Genomic DNA, 18,690 nt, shown 5'->3' on the forward strand with positions numbered 1-18,690 from the left:
TGTCTAGTACATTTTTCAAATAAATAAAGAAATAGCCAAACCTGTGTAAAAAAAACACAAGTAAAGGAAAAAAGCAATGTCTACTATACTCTATTCCAACCATAAAAGGAAAAAAGCCAAATAAACAACATTTGACAGCAAATTGACGCGTGAGTGCGGAATTAGCAAATCACATGAAATACGTAAATCTAAAGTTTGTTTATCTTTATTTCTACTTCCATTGGAATAGGCTATACATTGCCTTTTTTTAGTCATTAAGTAGCATTTACTTAATGTGTAACTTACTGTATAACCTATGCCATAGATTCAATTTAAATTAGAATTATTTTATACATCTTTATCCAGACCTTGTACGAGTCCCACATCATACCATCCGAGAGTGCTGTTCTGCAACTTGTGTCGTCACACAGCGAGCTAATGATTGTCGGTGGGAAATACTCCATCGGAGCATCGTTGACAATGCTAGCCTATTCTGCTGCCAAGCTTCTAGAAATTGGCTCTAGCAAACTAGCTGAGAATACAAATCTAACTAAAAAGACCTTGGAATTAATTGTTCCCGCCCTGGTAAGTAGACTTTCTAATTTAAAATAAATAAAGTATAACTTCTTATGACGGTAATTATTACAATTTTGTTTTTGTACAGACCGATGGCAGGCTTCAATTCTTAGCAGAACCGTTAGCAGCAACATTGAATGCTTTAGTCCCACAAGTCAATAAAGCGGAGCAGCTCATCCACGAACATATTTTTAAGACTACATACTCTGTGCTTGTTGATCATTTACAGCCTTCCACAGAGAATACCTTAAGGCACATGGTGAGAACACTTTATTAATTAGATTAAAATTCATATTTAGAATTATTTGAATTTGATTCTAATATTGGTAAACAATTAAATTTTTATTTATACAACTTTGTAATTATTATTATTTTAAAGTCTAAATAAAAAATAAAAACCTATATGAATATATATATATATATAAATATTCAAATAGGTAATAAATTAACGAATACTTTTCATTATAAATATAGTTACATAATCTTACAACAATTTTTTAAAAGTTTTTATAACTTTGTTTATTTGTTTTTGTTTAGCTAACATTGTTTCTATTTCATTTGTGCAGGTGATTTACTGGGAGAAGATTCTAGATCGTCCAGCGGGTAGAGTAGCTTACGAGAATGTATTCGCTGATAACTCTGGTTACTCCCTCGGTAAAATACTCCTAGCTGCACCAAATGGAAAGAGTGCATTTACTGAAAGGGTCATAAAGTAAGTTATCTACTATTAATAATTTTGTACTATTAAAAAATATATATATAGTTTTATGTATTGTTAAAGTGTAACCACACATTTACTAAGTAACATTACGTCATGAATTTCACCGTTTTTTTATAAACCATTGAATTTAAAAAATATATAAGTTAGTTCACTACCAGTTCCGTAAAAGAACTGCACGTTCTTATTTGCTATATAATATAAATAATATTGATAATATTACATTAAATTACATAGCAATACCATTTTTTTTTATTACATACTCAACCTAGGCTACTACTAATATACGATACTATTTTACAGACTTTTCATTAAAATATTTACCGGTTGTGACAACTCCGAACTGAACAGCGCTTTATGCGTATCAGTTTGCAAGTTCATCGGCGTCGCGGATCAACAAAAACTCCTCAGCCTACTCTCCCACATTTGCTTAGTCACACCAGGTAAGTTGACATTTTCAAGCCAAGTTGATACAATAACTAGATTCGTTTTTTTAAATTCATACACTTAATTATTACGATAAGCGGTCTTCGTCTACTTTTCCGTTGCCGTAGCGATATACCAATCGACTATGAGTATTTCGAATGCCGCAGCTCCCACGAACGGCAACGTGGGCACCGCGAACGCGTCCCCGACGGAGACGGAGCTGCCCACGCCCACGTCGTCGGCGCCCGACGGCAACCCCGCGTCCGTGGCGCTGCGGAACGCGCTGCGCTCCGTGTTCCGCACCGATGACGCGCCGCGCAACGACAACGCCAACAGGAACGACCAGGACTTGCCCGTCTTCGACGCCCCGTTAGTGTGCTGCTGCGATATTCTCGTCTCTTCTCTATTCTCGAATAATTGAAGCTACTATAATTTTGTTTATAAAATATTCAAATCGTTTGTAGGTAGTTTTTTGATTTAAGCTCATCCGTTAAAGTTTTAAAGAACCTACTTGATTACTTAGAATATGAGGAAAAAGAAATAGTTTTATTGTTTGATTACTATTTTAATTTATTATGTCAATTTTCCTCAGTATACCTGCGCCTAGACCTCCGTTAGAAACTGTACAACAATCTAGTAACTCAGGTGAGAGACGATATCTATTTATTTATAAAAATCTTTCTTTTCACTCTACCACTGTTCAAATAAATCAATGATAATATAATAACAAAAATAATGATAAAATTTTAATTGCATATAGAAAATGGAAGTTGGCCTGAAGGTGGCAGCAAGGAGAATACAAACGCGGTAGTCGTCAGCACCGAAGCCGGCAACCCCTTTGATTCCTCTAACGATAATGCCACATTGCTTTCTTTGCTTTGTAAACACATCGTCCATCACGGGTAAGTGTCAATTTGGTAAGAAGTTTTATGTTATTTATTCAATCTCTTGAATTTTGTGATCATCTCACAAGACTTCTGCAATATCTGAAATGTCGTGCTTGTATTAGGTAGTTATAAAAAGTATTTTATTGATTTAAATCATTACTAGATTACTATTAAATCGATTATTAGAAACGCTGGTTTAATAAATCAAGAAATTCTTCTCAAACCAAGATTCACATCAAATATAAATGAAATGTATTAGTGGTGTGAATTTTATTGAACAATGTTTGTCCGTAGCGGCGAGAAGGTGTGCGAGCGCATGGTGGGCGCACTCATCAACGTGAGCGGGACGACGTGTGCGCCGGTGCTGCTGCGCGAGCTGTGCCGCCTGGCTGACGCGCACGCCGGCTCTGACCACCGCCACCTGTTCCCTGCTGCACTTGGCTGGCTGTCCACCTGGTATACCACAAAAGCATATGATTGTCATTGATTTTTTCAAACATTATTTTCTAAACTATAGTATTGAGTTAATATTAATTTGTATTTCTGCAATAGTGTGGAGAACCTTAGTAGTCCTGAGGTGTTAGAGAAGTTGGAAGAAGGTCAAACAGACGCTAATATAACCTCGCAGATAGAATCAGCATGTGTCCTTCTATCTTATCTGACCGATGCATTGCATACTATTGGTTCTTCGCAGCCTCACAGTAAGTATATGTTTTTAGATTTTTTTTGTCAATGGTTGTATAGAAATTGTTACAATGCTTATTAAGCTTTAAGTGTCGTGGTCTCTAAACATCCGTGTACAATTATCGTACTTATAAATAAAAAGTTTTTATAAAAGTAATAATTATTGCAGCTTGGCGATCTATTAGTCCCACTTGGGAATCTCCATCGGATCTTGGATTTGACTTAGATTACGCAGACGAACAACAAGACGAAGATGATACGAGTGCTGATGATTCTGTACGTACCTTTGAAATTCATAATGCATACACTAATGATTCCAAACTTATACACTTTTTGAACCTGCTTTATGCAATGGTGCTTATGTGCAGTGTCAGAAAAATAATCTAGTCAATCGGACTGAACTAAATAGATTTTAAATAAAGTTTTTCATCACTTATTGGTAAAATTATTGAAAGAAACACCTAATTTTGAGAGAAAAAAATTTTAAATGACTTACCCTTTTCTCGCAGGATGAAGATGCGATGCTGCAGTACAAACTATGCACGTTCACGGTGACGCAGCGCGAGTTCATGAACCAGCATTGGTATCATTGTCACACGTGCAAGATGGTGGACGGCGTGGGCGTGTGCACGGTGTGCGCGCGCGTGTGTCATCGCGGACACGACGTTTCCTACGCCAAGTTCGGAAACTTTTTCTGCGACTGTGGTGCTAAACCAGACTCGAGGTAAAATATTATACTTCTATAATAATTTTTGTGTAACATAATAATCACCTTTACCATACACCTTATATTGTACACCTTTTTTAGCTGTCAAGCTCTAGTAAAGCGGTCGGTGACCCTCGGTGGAGCTCGCGGAGCTACCACCGGGATGGAAGAAACTCCACCTGCGCCTTCTATTAGACGTCGGCCCTCCAGCCCTACGCCCCCTGCGCTGCTCGCACCTCCACGTCGACCAGTCCTCGCACACAACATTCAAGGTACCGAATAAAAGGAGAATGAGAAATAAAAATAATAAACATTCACTTATTTGTGAAACAAGTTTAAAAATGATTTAATATTGTTACCGTCGTCCAGGATGCCGCTCGTTCTTGCTGTCGTACAACGGCTGGCCCGGGTGCCTGGAGCGTGTGCGGCGCCTGCTGGGCGCGCTGGCGGGCCCCGTGCGCGCGGCGTGCGAGCGCGGCGCGGCGGTGGGCGCGCACGGCCGCGCCCAGCGCGCGCTCGCGCAGCTGCACCTCGGCGAGAAGCGGTTCACGCACACCGATACGCTCATGTTGCCCACACTAGGTACGGATTCACATTTACTTTTATTTATCGAAACTATTTCGATTACCACAAATAGACACGATGAACATGTTGATAATAGCTATTAAAAAATGAGTCCATGTTAAATATTTATAAAGTTTATATGAATTACTTTTAAAATAAGCTGTGCATATTTTTCGGTGTAGGTTCGCAAGAAGGTGCATTTGAGAACGTACGCATGTCGTACACCGGTGAGAACGGACAAACGATCCGACAGTTGATGTCCGCGCACAAGCTTCGTCGCGTCGCAATGTGCTGCCTCGCCTCGCCGCATGGACGTCGACAGCATCTCGCTGTATCGCACGAGAAAGGTATGTACAAAAGTTGTTTTTTAATTCTATCTTGACCTTTAATTCTAACTTGTATTTGTTAATTCTGTTAATAGGAAAAATCACAGTTCTACAACTGTCAGCGTTACTGAAACAAGCCGACTCATCTAAACACAAGCTGACACTGACTCGTCTGTCCTCTGCGCCTATACCGTTTACCGTGCTCAGTCTCAGTGGAAACCCTTGGAATGAAGACCTGTTGGCTGTGTGCGGCTTAAAAGAGTGCCACGTCCTTACGTTTAACAGTGGTGGTAAGTAATAGTTCTGATTTGTTGATCTTAATTATTTAACATCAAATAATACCTAGAGTCAACAACAGTTTAAACCTATATGATAATGTAATTTCATGTAGTGAAAACATTCTATTATCATCCTAAACATGGTGAGATAATCTGCTCGACTTGTCGAATGATTTTTTTTCATGTCGTGTTAGCCATGGGTGTATTTGACCAGCGTGATGGAATTAGCACTGAAACGTCTCTCTAAAGAAGAGAGGGGACCTTAATCTGGTAGTAGGACCGTTACTTGCTAGTATCAATTATATAAGTTAATTTATATCCTCAGGTGCTGTAGCTGATCACTTTGTTTTAAATACGGGCTTGGAAGCAAATAATTACGTGATCAAAGCAATCTGGTTGGCGGGATCGCAAACACAGTTAGCTCTCGTCACCTCTGACTTCGTTAAGATATTTGACCTGAGCAAGGATTTAAATAATCCGATGCATCATTTCCTTGTGCCGAGCGGAAAGGTGAGATTTAAATCTATAGTTGAACCACTGTAGGTCACCTTTATTTGAATAGTGCTTTAATAATAAAATTAACTTCAGGTCCGCGATGTTACCTTTGTCAATCAAGAAGATATTATGCACATGTTGTGTATGAGCTCTGCTGGTCACATTTACTGGCAGCCCATGAGTGAAGAGTCTCGGGCCACTCTGGGAACATTCTATGTTACCAATACCCTTGAAGTATTACATCCTGAAATTCAAGTGAGTTTTAATTTATATTTTATGACTATAAATTAAATAGTGATTGAATCACTTATTAACTTAATAGTTTTGTATAGCCTGTAATAGAATAAAACTAATGATCGATATCAAAATGATTATTACTGAACTATGAGGATTTTGTCATTAATATTTTTTTTTCTAATATAGGATGTTGCTGGATTAGTTGGAGGTGGTGGCGTGTCGATATACTACTCGCACATACTGAAGATGCTTTTCTTCTCATACGCTCAAGGAAAGAGCTTCCTTGCACCACTGAACACCGTCGAAGACAGCGTGAAAGGTATAATTGATTCCTTATTCACTTATATTTATTTGTACAATTTTTTATAATAATAATGTGCCTGCGCTATTGTTATTTATAAGTATATATACAGAAAAGTAAAACAAGTTGTTGTGTTAACGAATCATATTTTGAGTATTCCTAGTTCCTACTTCAAGGTGCCGCATTGTTTTGGATTTTGGATTTGAACTGACGAATAAATTGTTCGTTGGCGATTTAGGCACGGCGATGATAACGCTGTCGTCGTCGTCGGCGCAGAAAGAGGGCGGGCGCGGCAAGCAGGGCGGCGTGCAGTCGCTGTGCCAGTGGGCCGAGGTGCCCGGACACCCCGGCCTCGTGTCGGCCGTCATGCAGGCCTCCAACAACCCCGTCGTACTCATGCTCACGCCTTCCAACATATACGTACAGGAGATCAAGGTGAACCTTTATTCTAATCGTGTATTTTTGTTTCACCCACAATATTTCTCTCGTACATTTATTTATAGTTTTTATTAAATACGCTCCATGTATATAGCATATAAGTCTTCTAAATTTTCTATTTAATCTATAGGTGGTACCGGCGAAAGCAAAGATAACAGATATGGTAGCCGTCCGCCATTGGTGTGGAGGCGGCGGAGAACAGAAGAGCACGCTTATATTGCTGTGCGAGGACGGTAGCTTGCGGATGTACGCGGCAAACAACGAACACACAGGCTATTGGTTGTCACCTGCTATACAGCCCGTGCACGCATCCAGACGGAGGCCGAGACTCCTTACTCATCACACCAAGGGAAAAACGCAACAGGTAAAATAAAATACTTACTGCTCTACATAGCTGCATACTTATAAATTATATATCGTGTATAATGTACAAGATATCATATATAAACTGCTTAAGCAATTTATATGGTTGTGACCACCAACTAATTATTTCAGGTTGTGACAAAATCTAATTTAAATGGAAGTCAACAATTTCCGATTGACTTTTTCGAGCACTGTGTCGCTATGAGCGACATCGAATTCGGCGGCAATGACTTGCTTCAGGTTTACAACACAGCTCAAATTAAACATCGTCTAAATACTACAGGTAAGAAATAGCACCATGACAAATATACATATATATTTCAACATTGTTGTCAAAGGAGCTTATTAGAATGTTTTCTTTTTTCTAGGTCTATATGTAGTGTCAACAAAAATGAGCGGCTTCTTAATGGAAGTTGTCAATTCTGATCCTAACATGGTCATTTGTGGAATACGAGTGTTGCTGGGCAATCAAGACCTTGCCAGGACGCCGGCTTATGTCGAGGTATCAAAAATGAATTAATTATTTTTATTGGCAGCGAGTAATGATTAGAACTGCAGTATTAATGATGAAACTATTTTTTTAGATCCATGGGAGATCGATACAGACAATAGTAGTTAGAAACCGTTGGTTTGATATTCCTTTGACTCGTGAAGAGTCCTTGCAGTCTGATAAGAAACTTGTCATAAACTTTGGTCCCTCTCAAGACCCCGATGGTGTTACAATGGTCAATTCTGTGAAGGTATGCTTATAAACAAATACATTATATATATTTAAAATCTAGTTCATTTGACGTGATATTTTTATTGTAGGTCTACGGCAAAAATAAAGAACAGTTTGGGTGGCCAGAAGAAAACGAAGACCCCTCTACTTGTGCTTCATCGAGCAAGGTTGCTCAGGTAAAATTAATTCATACTATTCATAAAATTTCATAGAAATATTGGTTTAATCATTTTTAATCAGCATAAGACAATTAATTAACTGAATCATGTAATTCAATCTAGGAATCAGAAAGCAGTAGTGGATCATGGAAGCCCAGTTCCTTGGAGCGTTTAGCGTGCGCGGCTCTCGAGGCGCTGGAGCTAGGTGCAGGTGCGCCCGCCAGCAGCGGAGCAGCGGCAGGAGCGGAGGCTGGCGCTGAAGCTGCGCGCAAGCTGCTGTGTGCACCGGCCTCTGCCCATTTACACGCAAGAGCGCAATGTCTGCTACGAGCCGTTCATCAGTCGCAGTATCATCAATTCAAGGCTAGTGACCAAATCTCTGTATTATTATTATATTTATTGAGCGTGGCTTTAAATTATTGTGCATTTTTACGAGCTAGCAATAAGTTACTCTCCTAAACGTTCGCACTCCAACAGTATGAGAATAGCGATTAGAGGTAATTTTCTAAATGACATAAGAATAACCAAGCAATATGCGTGATTGTGACGATTTGTGAACTTAACTACCGTTCCTGACTATGTCTGTGATGGGAAAGTTTAGTTTTCGGGTTTGATATCTTATGTGTTGTTAAAATAGAAGTGATGACAAAAAATGTTTGTGCAATCAGCAGTTACTTAGCCCTTTAAAAATGAATGCGCATAAAACAATGTTAAAATATACATAATGAAATGTCTGTTACTCGCAGGACCAAGCAATACTCAAATACATATCGATATCTCTCCGGGAGCTGCGCGACACGACGGACGCGCGTAACATCGACCCCGAGGCGTACTTCCGCCTCGTGCTGCTGGCGCGCGGCGTGGCCGTGGCTCGCCCGCAACACCTCGTCAAGTACAGCGCGCCCACGCCGCCCAAACCAGCCGATGGTATATCATATCTTTAATTTCATAACCTTGCCCATGTCAACCAATAATGGTTCGATTGCTAAGTGAGGCAAAAATGTTTGGATAGATTTATTTAACTTACATTATTTTTAATTTTCATTGTCATGTCAATTGATAGTAGGGAGCTTGACTATGGCGAGATAATAATTCAAATCATAGAAAGGTACTTTAAATTGTTACGTTGTTAGTGGCACTTTTTGGATATTGTTATTCAACAAAAATTTAATTTATTTTAGGAGACTGGTCAATGCTCTGGAAATCCGAAGTGCAAGAAGAACCGGATCGAGAGCCGCATCTATGCGCACTTCTGAGCAGTGTGCTGTGGAAGCTAACTGCTTGTCGTAGTCAGACCACGGGCCCGCCCGGCATCCTGTCGTACGGTCTGCGGCATGCCGAGCACACCCTGCACGCACTCGCTGATACCATACATGCGTTCCAGCTGCATGGCGATTCTGATTGCGTAAGTATTTGGATATTCATCGAATTGATTAACTTTGTTTTTCTTTGGTAGACATTTAAAATAAATTATAACAAACCAGTAGTTGCTTGTTATTAAAGGGTTGGTCTTCGAGTGTTAGGCGTAAAAAAGCCTATGTCCTTCCTCGGAGTTCAAGGTTGCTTCTCATACCTAATTTCATCAAATTCGGTTGAGTTGTTTGGTTGTAAAAGAGCAACAGACAGACAGATAAAGTTACTTTTGCATGTATAATATTAGTATAGATTTTCATATAGTCAACTATTATGTTTTTTTTTCCAGATTGACTTTGGAAATCAAATCTACTTATCTTTACTGTTAGCCGAAGATCAAAGTATAAGCTTCGGTGCCAAGACTGCTCTCATGCGGGTGCTTCGTCCACGTGTTAAAAGACGTAGAGTCTATATACCGTCACCTCCAAATACTCCAGGTAATTAGAAAATAAATATGTTTGTATATAATTGTAAAACATAATCATATCCTACATTAAAAAAAAAGTATATGACAAGTTTTAAAACACAAAGAATGTATGATATTATTCACTATAGGTGCTGGTTCTTCGGTAACAACAGCTCAGCCAGCCAGCTCAATTACTGAAGCAGCAGTGTCTGAGTCAGAATTGAGCGCAAACCGCGATGATCAACAGGAGAACCAATATATGGACGTAGATGACTCTCTGGAACCCATGGTGCTGCTTGCACCTGATGGAGGTCAGTTAATCATTACAAATTGACAAGTATGTTAATGTATATAATTTCTTAATGTGATGAGTTCCGTCACGTTTTTCTTAAGTTTTCTCTTACAGCATGCATTAGCAGTAATGTAATGAGTATTTACACGCGCAGGTCTCGAGGCGTTGCTCGATATCCCCACGGACGCGGACGACGAGACCATGGTAGAGCTGGCCATCGCACTATCGCTGCAGGAGCAAGGCCGTCGCGCGCCGCCCCCCGCGCCCGCGCAGCCGCCCGCCGCATCCGCGTCCGCCGCGCCGCACGCGCCCGCCTACAGCGACGCCACTGCGTCACCCAACGGGTACGATTCGAATCTTCATTCTCTGACAGGCCGTTGACGTTACTTAACAATTTCTGTATATTTTGTCAGGACCGAGATTATTCGACCACGCTACTCAACTAGCAGTTGATCAGCGTGGCAGCATTCTTGTTTGTAACTCTTAAATGAAATATACCTTTACATTAGCAGCCTGTTAATTTCCCACTGCTGGACTAAGACTCTCTCTTTGAGGAGAAAGTTTGGAGCATATTCCACCACACTGCTCAAATGCGGGTTGGTGGAAATTTACCTTTAACCAAACGGAAAAAAAGCACATACACAACTTCTTAGTTTGATTTAATATACCTTTAACCAAACGGAAAAAAAGCATATACATAACTTCTTAGTTTGATTTAATTGTTTATTTTTTTCAGATCTGACGACGAAGGCAGTACGGCCGCAACAGATGGCAGTACATTACGCACATCACCAGCTGAAGCCGGCGGTTCTGCTGCTTCTGACAGCGGTGGTTCCGCAGCTGATAGCATCGGTGGTGTCTCCGGTCGGAGCAGCGCTTATGGTAAAATTAACTTAACAGACTAAATTTAACATGTAGAAATATATACATAAAAAGCGTCAACGAAAAGTATGCTTAAATTGCATTCCGCCAAGTAGTAATAGTTAAGTCATTGTTGTCTTTAAAATAAAAACCGTAACACATTAGGTATTTATACATATAGTTTAATTTGAAAGCGTTGAGTAATACTGGGCATTGCTTGTGAAGGTATGTATGCCATGCCAAAATACTTAATAAAAGTAGTTAATTATTTTGTAGTAGGAAATATAATGGTCATGGTTAATGTTATGGTTGTAATATAAAATAATGTAGCTGTAGCGAAATGCACTTGGCATGGATGTGATATGCTTGATATTGTTTGTGAGCATACATCGTTTTGTAGGCGAGATGTCAGCGCCCTCCGGACAGCCGTGTTCTACTGTCGTTGAAGTGCCGGCGGCGGTCGCAGGCTAGTAGTAGTTTCCTTAATGCCTATATTTGTTTTTATTCTTAGTTATTTATTTAATTATTATCTCTCCTTGGTGAGACTGAATGATGTGAACATATAAGATACTAATAAAGAAGTTAAATTAACCAATAGAATGTATGGTAACAGCAGGTCCGTCGAGTTCATCTCAACCAATGGCTTCAACGTCCCGTGCGGTAGAAGTTGAAAACGAAACGAGGAAATTGCACACACTACGTCTGTCGCTGCTGTCTGCTGCTTTGGATGCTGTACCAATTCTCAGAACTCTACCTGGAGTTCGCGCCATACCTTTTGTACAGGTTAATATGTATTAGATTAATATTACGGCATAACCAAATATTAATTAAATTTAATAATCAGTTGTGGAACTTTATTCACCATCTGATTGAAATGCATGATATAATTATAAAAAAAATGTTTGAAAATGATACTTCTATAAGTGATCAATATCAGTGTTGATATTTTTTTTTAATGAAAAAACCTTATCTGTATACAGGTGGTTTTAATGCTGGCTGGTGACTTAGACTCGAGCGCGGAAGGCGACCGAGTAGTCCTTGAGCGTTTACTGGAAGTACTCGTTGGTGAACTAGATATTCAACCCGAAGAGCCCACAAGTGGTGAAGATCGCACGGAAAAACGGGAGCTACAATTAGCTATAATGAGGCTCGAGTTGCTCGTCTCAGAATTGGATGCGCAGGTGGTCGAACATTCGCCGCCCGTACACGAGCGTACTAATAGGAGGGAACTGCAGCTTATCATAATGAGACTACTGAGTAAGTAGTTTTTTAATAGCGCCTTACGTGACATTGTCCAAATACATAAATTGCAATGATATGAAGATTCCTTTTTTATAAATTAGTATAGTTAAGGACTGGTACCATTTTCCGTTTTCGATAGATCTGATCACATCGCTCCATACTCGAGTCAAAAAGTGTGATAAATTTAAATCTTAACCAAAAAAAAAATCTCAGTAGAATCTACATCTCGAACCCGTGGGAGCTTTAAATTTAACATAATTTGTAAAATGACAATTGAAGTTGCCAATAGGCATCATAACGTAATGAACACCGTTGTAGGTGTGCTAATGGCTCGCTGGAAGTCGTGCGGTTCGGGCGGCGGCGGCAGCGTGTCGCGCGGCGAGGTGTCGGGCGTCGCGTGCGCCGCGCACGTGTCGCGCCTGGCGGCCGCGGCGCTGGTGCGGGCGGGCGCGCCGAAGCACTGCTACAACGTGCTCGCCGCGTTGCTGCCCTACTGGAAGGAAAAGATGTCCAGTGAGTTAACCTATGGAATATGTATAACTTGTTCGATATAAAATGTATTCAACTGCAGCCTTTTTCTTATAAGTAACATCTAAGTAAATAGTGATAGGCCAATAATGTAATGTATTATAATTGCATCTAAAGGTAAAAACTAAACAGATTACAGAATTAGAATTAAATATGTCAAATTTGTTTTAGGTTCCGGCACGACGCCTACTGTTCAACAGTTACTCAAACCACAACCGCCACAACCTCTACCGGACATGCAACCATTTTTTGTTAAAGAATATGTTAAGAGTAAGTACTGATTTTTTATATGCTTTATATGTTGCTTGTTCCATAACATCCTAACTATATAAAGGATAAAAATGTATAAAAGTACTTAAATTTTAAATTGTTTTCACACTTTAAAAACCTTTTATGGTTTATAAAAATATTTAATTTGTAATTAATATTTACAGGTCACGCATTGGAAGTGTTTGACAACTATCCCCAATTGGTGATGGAGATGGCTCTGCGGCTACCGTGCCAGATTCATAAGCACTGTGATCCGAAGCACTTCGATGCACGCTGGCGCACATTACTCTGCGAGTACATGATGAACCAACAGACACCGCTCAGGTAAATAAATAATTTAATTACCATACAAAGATTTATGAGCAAAAGTTCTTGTTTAATACGTAACTTTCGGCTCCAATGTTATTTATAGATAAGATCAATATGCAGCATATAGAATATTTCATAGTGAATACATGTAATACTGAATAATTAATGTTAATAGAAAACAAGTCCGTAAGCTGCTCCTGTTGTTGTGCGGAACACGCGAGCGTTACCGGCAGTTACGCGACGTACATGCGCTCGACACGCACCTTAATGCAGCGCGTGCTCTGCTCGCCACAGATGCGGCCTACGATAAACTAGTGCGGTTGATGGATCATTTGAAGGTAAACATTTTTTTTGCTGTGCAGTAAAAATAGTTAGAAATCTCCTTAGTTTGTAATAACATAATTTTACTTTGAATGTATTCTCGTATCAGGCCTGTGCGGAGATCGTGTCGGCGCGCACGGGCAACTGGCAGCACACGTGCTCGACGGAGAGGCGCGAGACGCTGGGCTGGCTGGTCGGCATCGCGCGGCGACTGCACCCGCACGTGGCGCCCACCGTGCTGCAGCTGCTGCAGGCGGCGCTGTGCGCGCCCGCGCCGCCCGCGCCCGCCACGCCGCCCGGCCCGCCGCCCACCGCGCCACGCCCTGGCCAGGATAAGGTCCCTAAATATTATCATTTCATTTCATACACAATATATAAGATGTTAAAAAATATTATAAATTTTTTTTTAAATTGAACTATTTAAATTTTTTTGGCTTCTTTATACTTTCAGAATGTGTCCGAGTGGCCGGATCGCGAGCGAAGTACCGAGAGTGATGCCTTTGTATCTGACGGATCTAAATTCCAGGAACAGAAAGTTCCACTACTAGTGCAGCAAATATTGAAACAGGTAAAATATTTCACAAAATTAACTTACTATATTTGAATGAATATGATTTTTAAATTATACTTGATTGAAATTGAACTTTAATTTTTAAATTATATTTATGCAAGTGTATAGTCTAATAAATATTGTTTTTCAGGTTAATCAAGATGAACTTAAACTCTTTGTAAAAGCATTCCTTTTGGAAACGAATTCGACAGCGGTTCGTTGGCAAGCTCACGCTTTACTTCTCGCTATTTACAAGTAAGTAAAGGACTTGTTACTGTTAAATAATTTCGAAGACAAGTTTTGACGTCATGTTTTATAATATTGATCACGTTTTTCTACAGCAATTGCTCACAAACTGAACAAGCTTCGCTTGTTTCTTTGCTATGGGGCTTGTGGCCGACATTACCCCAATATGGACGGAAAGCCGTCCAATTCGTCGATCTACTTGGTTACTTCACACTGAAAACTCCTAACGTAGATAATGAGGCGAGTGTATTACATTTCTTAGTCTTTAAAATAATCAGCTATCAATATAAAATCTTTCAATCATCAATTGTTTTATTAATGAAATTGAAAATTTAAACGCATGTTATATATATTTTATTATATAAAATAATACAAGTTAAGAATAACAAACAGTTGATTGAATTGAACCAAAAGCATAAGTAATTTCACGCAAGTTAACGAGTAACAACAATGCTCTCGTACAGAAATACATCGGTAGTGCCGTAGAACTGCTTCGCAATCAGAACCAGCTGCTCTCGTCTCACGGCAACTCGGCGCTGTACGCGGCGCTGGGCGCGTACGTGGAGCTCGACGGGTACTACCTGGAGTCCGAGCCTTGCCTCGTCTGCAACAATCCGGAGGTGCCCATGGCGACCATCAAACTTCCAACTATTAAGGTTTGTAAATGATTGCTTTCTTTACCACGATTAATGTACTCGGTTCTTTTGTGAAGAACTGGTATGTTAATATTCATTTATTCTGAGCACTTCTATTTGAATATTCTTTCATCAATAATAAAGATTGTTTCATCAGTAATAGGATTATCAATCTGTTTTTACAATAAGACATAAGAATTAAAAAAAACCAAAATAAATATGTATATAGAGACCCTGACGGTCTCTTAAATTATAATTGGATTCGATTTGTTTAATTCTGTTTGTTAATTAATCAAAATTTAATTTTATTACCTTAATATATGCAATATATTATATTAGTATAGATAATTGGTTGCATGTAATAAATGTGCTTATAAATGTAAAACAAAAATTAGTTCGATTCCTAAATTATTTCACAAAATGTATTGTAATCGTAAATGATGTAGTTAAAGTGTATTTCGCAAGCACGCTTAATGTTGTTAATTTTGCATGATCGATGTCAAGTAGAAGTCGCACGTTACCGCTGTTCTTTAAGTCCTTGCTTCTACCAAATAAGAGCTAATCGCATATAACTGGCGCAGATCGACTCGAAGTTCACGACAACGACGCAGATCGTGAAGCTGGTGAACAGTCACATGATAAGTCGCATCAGTCTGCGCATCGGCGACATCAAACGCAGCAAGATGGTACGCGTCATCAACTTCTATTACAACAACCGCACCGTACAGGCGGTGCAGGAGCTCAAGAACAAGCCCAGTGAGTACCTGCTGCAGTCTTATAAACAGCAAAATAATTATCGTTACCTTACATATATTTCTGGAACAAATGTTTTTTACTAAATCGACACATAAAGGAAAAAAAGTGTTATGCCTTTTCAGGCGACCTATCCTTTTCTTTCTCTTTCTCTCTTGTCTCTTTTTATTTTATACGGTTTTATTTATATTATATTATCGAAACTTATTTTTTGTTATTGTTTTAATACACTCGCGATGTTAATATACAATTTTGTAATTGACATTTAATGATTGTCAAACGTTGTTATTTTTTTTTTTATGTAGCGAAAGAATCTTTGTTCCAACCCACGATACCTCCTTACAGTGCCGCCTTACTCTCAGGCTTCTGTCGTCGTTACAGTCAAATTGCTTTGCGTTACATTTTATCCGATCTAATTTTTTTCTTGTGATTATTCTTCTAATATTAAATTAAGAATTATATTATTCAAATCATTTGTAAAAAGTGTTCCCAATATTCGTAATTTCTTCTCAGGTATGTGGCACAAAGCTAAGCGCGTTCAACTTCAGTCTGGTCAATCGGAAGTGCGTGTTGACTTCCCTTTGCCGATCGTGGCCTGTAATCTCATGATGGAGTATGCTGACTTTTATGAAAATCAACAAGCAACTGGTACATAAAATTTATTCAAAATATTTTAATTACATAAATGTATATTTTGATTTGATATTATAATACTTTTAAATTTTATATAATAGGGGAATCCCTGCAATGCCCGCGTTGCTCTCAATCGGTACCGGCGAATCCTGGAGTGTGTGCTAACTGCGGTGAAAATGTGTTCCAGTGTCACAAATGTCGGTAAGTGTAAAACATAAATAAAGTAAGCTGTCAGTCAATTATGTAGTTGTGGTCGCTAACATAGACATTAATAATGAAATGTTAATTTTAGTGCCATAAATTACGACGAGAAAGATCCGTTCCTCTGCCATGCCTGTGGGTTCTGCAAGTACGCAAAGTTCGACTACACACTGACAGCGCGCCCCTGCTGTGCCGTGGACACCATAGAGAACGACGAGGAACGCAAGAAAATGGTACAGACTATTGGCGCTCTGCTCGACAAGGCTGACAGAGTCTACCGACAACTTATTGCCAATAAGCCCATACTGGAGGTATGTATTTCGATTTCTAAACAATATTTGAATTTTCTTCTCTTGGTACTATTTTATTGTATCCTATTGTATTTGTGTTTTATTGTGTAATGAGAAAACTGAACCCAACGATTGACTTTGTTATACTGTTTTGCAACAACAGTCGCTGGTTCATAAAATAAGCGAGCACCGCGTGGAGGGCCGAGCCGACGAGAACTGCAACGGCGGCGGCGGCTCCTTCGGCGGCGCGCAGATCAACCGCGTCATACAGACGCTGGCGCACAAGTACTGCGTCGAGAGCAAGGGCCACTTCGAGGACCTCTCCAAGATCATACAAAAAGTGCTCGCCTGCAGGTGCGTGCGATTGCATAAAATTTACATTTCAAAGATGTGTGAAGTGAAAATTGTATATTAATGAATATTAAACTTTTGTAGAAAAGAGTTGGTGGCCTACGACAGATCGCAAAGTGAACAACTTGAAGGAGATACTTTACCAGTGTACGCTGGTTTAGTACAAAACTACGATGGTGATGTTACAAAAGGTATGTTAATACATAATACATATAACTACACTTATATTTATTTATTTTATGTACTGTTGATATAAAAACACTACAACGGCTTAATCACAAAACAAAAAAAAATATCACGACTAATATCATAATAACAAAGTATCTAAAATAAAACTCATAACAATTTCAACTTTCAAGACAGATATACTACTTTTTAAATTATTGGCTACATGAACGCGATCGCTCACTGCACTCGTGTCAAGGTCATAAGTTCCGAGTAAACATTTGGTCGCAAACTATCGTCGCAGAGAGCGGCGGCGGCGGCTGCTACGGCTGCTCGCTGGCGTGCGCCGAGCAGTGCCTCACGCTGCTGCGCGCGCTGGCCTCGCAGCGCGAGCACCGCGCGCGCCTCGTGCGCTTCGGCCTCGTGCACGAGCTCGTGCACCACAACCTGCACCGCGGCACGCCGCAGGTACCGCCGCCTCGTCTTACCGATGCAGCAGCAGCACTTTTATATCTCGTGTCACATTGAGTCCTATCGTGAAAGGCCACTGGCCTTATCCACGATCTGAAAGTCGACAGCTAAACAATTCAAAACTAGATATGGCGCTTTGACTTCTTAAATGACTGAAGACTTTTCTGTTTTAGTGTCAAGACGAAGTTCGCTCCCTTATCTGTCTAGTGACTCGGGATAATCTTCCCGCCACGAAGCAATTGTGCTATTTGCTTTCGCAAAGAATTACTCTGTCACTGATGGGGCATGCTGCTTCACAAGATCACAACAATTCCGTAAGATTAATCATAATTATGTATTAATTTTATATTGTTACAATGCTAAGCTGATGTAAAGCTAATGCTTATATAAATATGTGTTGTAGGTGCGGCCCCTGGTACTGCTGCTGGGTGCATTGGTTAAAGTTCAAGACTCTGTGGAGTGTTGGGAAGTGCGATTGCGCTGTATTGTCAAGCTGTGGGTTTGGTAAGTATATATATTTTTTTATAAAATATATATGTAAACAAAAGATCAGAAATACATGCTTTATTTTTCGTAAAGGTGCTGTCCTCAACTGACGGAGGTTGTAGGAATTCCACCGGCAGCTACGGCTATCTTGAAATCTGAAGCACTATCTGGAATACCAGGAATTAACACATCTTCACCTAACTGTAAGTATGAGTAGAAGATTTTAGTCGACTGATGAAAGAAAAAGTAAAATAAAAAAATACCCTATTTCACATAACTGGAGAAAAGCCAAGTAAACAAAATTTAACAGCAAATTGACGCGATATCATTGGTTGTTATTCAATATGGATTCGTGAAAAAATGGCGTTATGAACGTCGACGAAACTGTTATTGGAACTATGGGAGTAAAA

At 39.7% G+C, this 18,690-nt stretch overlaps 1 protein-coding gene across 2 annotated transcripts in view; it reads left to right on the forward strand.

The window, feature by feature from the left end:
• Nucleotides 1–18,690, forward strand: part of LOC113392255 (protein purity of essence) — a 37,419-nt gene that overhangs the window by 9,515 nt on the left and 9,214 nt on the right. Inside the window, exons 24-76 of one of the 2 annotated variants that reach the window (XM_064220820.1) lie at nt 346–564; nt 644–814; nt 1,122–1,267; nt 1,577–1,716; nt 1,867–2,068; nt 2,292–2,344; nt 2,460–2,601; nt 2,881–3,042; nt 3,139–3,287; nt 3,440–3,546; nt 3,780–3,994; nt 4,079–4,248; nt 4,346–4,558; nt 4,723–4,887; nt 4,962–5,156; nt 5,470–5,654; nt 5,733–5,894; nt 6,063–6,195; nt 6,416–6,612; nt 6,746–6,979; nt 7,111–7,261; nt 7,347–7,480; nt 7,563–7,718; nt 7,789–7,875; nt 7,981–8,220; nt 8,604–8,784; nt 9,039–9,262; nt 9,560–9,707; nt 9,826–9,987; nt 10,123–10,312; nt 10,705–10,850; nt 11,230–11,295; nt 11,446–11,612; nt 11,810–12,086; nt 12,390–12,584; nt 12,771–12,869; nt 13,034–13,193; nt 13,354–13,516; nt 13,609–13,836; nt 13,951–14,067; nt 14,201–14,304; nt 14,391–14,535; nt 14,760–14,951; nt 15,512–15,686; nt 16,197–16,331; nt 16,418–16,517; nt 16,609–16,828; nt 16,971–17,161; nt 17,243–17,349; nt 17,628–17,791; nt 17,968–18,108; nt 18,198–18,298; nt 18,374–18,483. In XM_064220820.1, the coding sequence (XP_064076890.1) occupies nt 346–564; nt 644–814; nt 1,122–1,267; nt 1,577–1,716; nt 1,867–2,068; nt 2,292–2,344; nt 2,460–2,601; nt 2,881–3,042; nt 3,139–3,287; nt 3,440–3,546; nt 3,780–3,994; nt 4,079–4,248; nt 4,346–4,558; nt 4,723–4,887; nt 4,962–5,156; nt 5,470–5,654; nt 5,733–5,894; nt 6,063–6,195; nt 6,416–6,612; nt 6,746–6,979; nt 7,111–7,261; nt 7,347–7,480; nt 7,563–7,718; nt 7,789–7,875; nt 7,981–8,220; nt 8,604–8,784; nt 9,039–9,262; nt 9,560–9,707; nt 9,826–9,987; nt 10,123–10,312; nt 10,705–10,850; nt 11,230–11,295; nt 11,446–11,612; nt 11,810–12,086; nt 12,390–12,584; nt 12,771–12,869; nt 13,034–13,193; nt 13,354–13,516; nt 13,609–13,836; nt 13,951–14,067; nt 14,201–14,304; nt 14,391–14,535; nt 14,760–14,951; nt 15,512–15,686; nt 16,197–16,331; nt 16,418–16,517; nt 16,609–16,828; nt 16,971–17,161; nt 17,243–17,349; nt 17,628–17,791; nt 17,968–18,108; nt 18,198–18,298; nt 18,374–18,483 (8,536 nt within the window). Of the gene's footprint in view, nt 1–345; nt 565–643; nt 815–1,121; nt 1,268–1,576; nt 1,717–1,866; nt 2,069–2,291; nt 2,345–2,459; nt 2,602–2,880; nt 3,043–3,138; nt 3,288–3,439; nt 3,547–3,779; nt 3,995–4,078; nt 4,249–4,345; nt 4,559–4,722; nt 4,888–4,961; nt 5,157–5,469; nt 5,655–5,732; nt 5,895–6,062; nt 6,196–6,415; nt 6,613–6,745; nt 6,980–7,110; nt 7,262–7,346; nt 7,481–7,562; nt 7,719–7,788; nt 7,876–7,980; nt 8,221–8,603; nt 8,785–9,038; nt 9,263–9,559; nt 9,708–9,825; nt 9,988–10,122; nt 10,313–10,704; nt 10,851–11,229; nt 11,296–11,442; nt 11,613–11,809; nt 12,087–12,389; nt 12,585–12,770; nt 12,870–13,033; nt 13,194–13,353; nt 13,517–13,608; nt 13,837–13,950; nt 14,068–14,200; nt 14,305–14,390; nt 14,536–14,759; nt 14,952–15,511; nt 15,687–16,196; nt 16,332–16,417; nt 16,518–16,608; nt 16,829–16,970; nt 17,162–17,242; nt 17,350–17,627; nt 17,792–17,967; nt 18,109–18,197; nt 18,299–18,373; nt 18,484–18,690 lie in introns of both variants that reach the window. The other variant, XM_064220821.1, reaches the window with a different exon arrangement.

Source organism: Vanessa tameamea, chromosome 5 (genome assembly GCF_037043105.1).
Source record: "Vanessa tameamea isolate UH-Manoa-2023 chromosome 5, ilVanTame1 primary haplotype, whole genome shotgun sequence".
NCBI lineage: Eukaryota > Metazoa > Arthropoda > Insecta > Lepidoptera > Nymphalidae > Vanessa > Vanessa tameamea.